Below are 4399 nucleotides of genomic sequence, written 5' to 3'. Positions count from 1 at the left end.
ACACACAAGTTTCTCTATACGAAATATGAGTATATATGCAAGCTATGTTTTATTCACCATAGGTAGCATCTTAATTACAACACACAAGTTTCTCTATACGAAATATGAGTATATATGCAAGCTATGTTTTATTCACCAAAGGTATCATCTTAATTACAACACACAAGTTTCTCTATACGAAATATGAGTATATATGCAAGCTATGTTTTATTCACCATAGGTAGCATCTTAATTACAACACACAAGTTTCTCTATACGAAATATGAGTATACATGCAAGCTATATTTTATTCACGGAAGATGGCGTGCATTAATTACAAACTGTAAGTTTATCTAAACGTCCCGAAGGTTATATTTCTTTTGCTTTTTTCTTTCTTGTTTTTTGTATCCTTTTTTTTTCGGTCAAATAATATGAGCAAACTGGAGATGAATGAAACGCATTGGACATGAATACACATGAACCACGCGTTATGAGAAACCTACAACCGGGTTTCATCATTCAGTAAGAATCTGATGATTGAGACGTGTTTATTTTTCGATACGGAAAAACCATGTGAAGTATGTCAACACGATCTTCCTGGAAAGACGAGACTTGCGTAAAACTCGTTACACAGAATGGACTTGCAGCGAAAAGTCGAGTTCTCAGAATTCCATGGAAAACATGTTTTGTTTTGGAAACGATTCTCTTACTCAGCATTTGTTTATTACATTAGTTCAGATCAGATAGCACAATCACGACTACAATGGCATATAATAAATAAAAAAATATACACTTTCAAAAACAGGTAATTTTTCTTCTTTACCTTAGACCAGGTAGGAAAATCTACTATACATCAGAAACGTTAAAATCTCAGTAACACAGTTTTGTAGATTAGCTCAGATCAGTTCGGAAAATCATGACTAAAACAACTTATTATACATTAAAAACGATAAAGTATTTTTCTTCATCACTCATAATTAACTGTATTAGCAGAAACGCCGCCCTATGGGCAGTTGTTTGTACTAGTAATTACCAGTCATACCTCATTGAGATACATTTAGTGAACATTTTCTAAAAAAGGCTATTTTTCCTGGGAAGTACTGCAGTGTTCGGATTGTTCTCTTTAGTCATACGCAACTCATTGCGTTAAAATAATTCAATGTACAGAGCTCAAAATTTTCGTAAGTTTTACTGATATAAACTGTAATGTTTTTATATATTAAAAGTGATACCGTTTATTGGGAAAATATTATAGTTTTTTTAAGAACTCCAGTTTCTTAGTACTACATTAAAAAATTACAACAATAAAGATATAATCAAACCCTCACGTACAGTCCTAGTGAAGGTCGTGTTTTTGTTGTGAGGAGAATGGTGTTATATCATAAAGAAATGATTGTTACACATACCACAGTTATATTTCTAATTGCATGAATCTTGAATACCCAAAGTGTGACATTTTTTATGGATTTTTGTTTCTTGTGCCATTCAATAGATGGCGCAGGAGTTTTCGTTAGATACATAGATACTGACATACTCGTTACGTCCATTATAGTAAAAATATTTCTTTAATGTGATCATGGAATGTAGTGTGAAACATTACAGATTGGCTTTAATGTTATAAACCTTTTAGTTAAACGTATGAGAATGTATTTAAAAATACCAGTTCAATGTGTTTGGAATAATTTTCTAGTTCACTTTATTTGATAATTTTTGCTAAAGGAATTTTCGCATTTTTATGGTTTTCTTCTGATGCATTTATACATCCTGTTTAGGTTTATCCTATGACATACTGCATGTTTTCTGAAGCATTATACATCCTGTTTAGGTTTAACCTATGATATACTGCATGTTTTATGAAACATTAATACATCGTGTTTAGGTTTAACCTATGATATACTGCATGTTTTCTGAAGCATTAATACATCGTGTTTAGGTTTATCCTATGACAAACTGCATGTTTTCTGAAGCATTATACATCGTGTTTAGGTTTATCCTATGACATACTGCATGTTTTATGAAACATTAATACATCCTGTTTAGGTTTATCCTATGACATACTGCATGTTTTCTGAAGCATTATACATCCTGTTTAGGTTTATCCTATGACATACTGCATGTTTTCTGAAGCATTATACATCGTGTTTAGGTTTATCCTATGACATACTGCATGTTTTATGAAACATTAATACTTCATGTTTAGGTTTATCCTATAACATAATGCATGTTTTCTGAAGCATTATACATCGTGTTTAGGTTTATCCTATGATATACTGCATGTTTTATGAAACATTAATACTTCATGTTTAGGTTTATCCTATGATATACTGCATGTTTTCTGAAACATTTATACATCGTGTTTAGGTTTATCCTATAACATAATGCATGTTTTCTGAAGCATTTATACATCGTGTTTAGGTTTAACCTATGACATACTGCATGTTTTCTGAAGCATTATACATCGTGTTTAGGTTTATCCTATAACATACTGCATGTTTTCTGAAGCATTATACATCGTGTTTAGGTTTAAGCTATGATATACTATATGTCTGCGCAGAGCTTTCCCTCTTTTGAAATGAAAATTATTTGTATAATCATGGTATGATGTGTTTTTGTGATTCTCCTGCAGTGACATTTTCCCCCGTGTATTGAGATTTATCTCCCACAAATAATGAACGAGCCTTCACCTCCCCTACATAATGAACCTGATTTGGCCTCCCACAAATCATGAATGATCTACTGATAAGAGATTAGAAATGTGATTTATTCCCACAAAACAGAATGGATCCCACAGTTTAAGTATGATGACATTTTATTGACTCTACAAAGCCTGTATCAGAATATTACTATTTTTATTCGGCAAATGTTATTGTTCGTGAAGACAGTGGTATATTTGTTATTGTTCGTGAAGACAGTGGTATGTTTGTTATTGTTCGTGAAGACAGTGGTATATTTGTTATTGTTCGTGAAGACAGTGGCATATTTGTTATTGTTCGTGAAGACAGTGGTATATTTGTTATTGTTCGTGAAAACAGTAGCATATTTGTTATTGTTCGTGAAGACAGTGGTATGTTTGTTATTGTTCGTGAAGACAGTGGTATATTTGTTATTGTTCGTGAAGACAGTGGCATATTTGTTATTGTTCGTGAAAACAGTGGTATATTTGTTATTGTTCGTGAAGACAGTGGTATATTTGTTATTGTTCGTGAAGACAGTGGCATATTTGTTATTGTTCGTGAAGACAGTGGTATATTTGTTATTGTTCGTGAAGACAGTGGTATATTTGTTATTGTTCGTGAAAACAGTAGCATATTTGTTATTGTTCGTGAAGACAGTGGTATCTTAGTAATTTCTATTATCTACACAGAAGTCATTGTCAGTTGGAAAACATTACGTACGTAGCACTTGTAAGCAAATTAATTGATACTTTTATAGAAAAAAATGAAAGAAAACTATTTGTCACTTACTCCCAGAATTCCTGAATGGGTGACGACGAGTCGTTGAATGAAATATTTTTTCCAGTAATATTCTCAAACTCAAGGTCTAGACAGTTTTCGGAAGTCCATGGTTGGTTACAACCTTTCCAGGGAAGGTCGCTCGTGAAGGATGACACAAGGTAAAAAAGAGTCCACGAAATAATTACTGCATAATAGATATTGCACAAGCAGACGATTGTCATGGAGGCAAATCCGACACCTGGTGTGAGAAATTAGTTAGTGATTTACTATATTTAACACAAAGAGTGCTCAAATTGAATAAAATTCTTCAATTGTAAGCTGTTTTTTTAAATGAAATATTAAACCAACAAATCCATATAAAACGTCCATAGAGATTGGAAAATAACGTTATCTATGACAAGAATTAGATTTAATGACACCTCTTACGTATTATTGAAAATATTATAATTTAAACTGGCAAGTGTATGGATAAAACCGCCAAGCCACCTTAGCTTTAACTGCATCATTTCTCTGAAGGCGAAATAATCGGTTTTGTTAACCAATTATAAAAAACCGGTTTTGTTAACCAATTATAATTATCGCTTTTGTTAACCAATTATAAAAAAATCGCTTTTGTTAACCAATTATAATAATCGGTTTTGTCAACCAATTATAATAATCGGTTTTGTCAACCAATTATAATAATCGGTTTTGTTAACCAATTATAAAAATCGGTTTTGTTAACCAATTATAAAAATCGGTTTTGTTAACCAATTATAATAATCGGTTTTGTCAACCAATTATAATAATCGGTTTTGTTAACCAATTATAAAAAACCGGTTTTGTTAACCAATTATAATAATCGGTTTTGTTAACCAATTATAATAATCGGTTTTGTTAACCAATTATAATAATCGGTTTTGTTAACCATTTGTAATAATCGTTTGTTACATATATATCGTTGTTACATTGTATATCGTTTGTTA

At 31.6% G+C, this 4399-nt stretch overlaps 1 protein-coding gene across 1 annotated transcript in view; it reads right to left on the bottom strand.

Annotated features, from left to right (window-relative positions):
• Positions 1-3438: 3438 nt before the first annotated feature.
• LOC106477036 (sodium- and chloride-dependent GABA transporter 1-like) overlaps positions 3439-4399 on the bottom strand; it is a 6860-nt gene continuing 5899 nt past the window's right edge. The window contains exon 3 of the mRNA XM_013937642.2: positions 3439-3672. Coding sequence (XP_013793096.2) covers positions 3440-3672 — 233 coding nt within the window. The 3' untranslated portion in view covers position 3439. The remainder of the gene's footprint in view (positions 3673-4399) is intronic.

Source organism: Limulus polyphemus, unplaced genomic scaffold (assembly GCF_000517525.1).
Source record: "Limulus polyphemus unplaced genomic scaffold, Limulus_polyphemus-2.1.2 Scaffold12593, whole genome shotgun sequence".
NCBI classification, from domain to species: domain Eukaryota; kingdom Metazoa; phylum Arthropoda; class Merostomata; order Xiphosura; family Limulidae; genus Limulus; species Limulus polyphemus.
The sequence above is the reverse complement of the archived record's forward strand: the minus strand, read 5'-3'. Positions and strand labels throughout refer to the sequence as shown.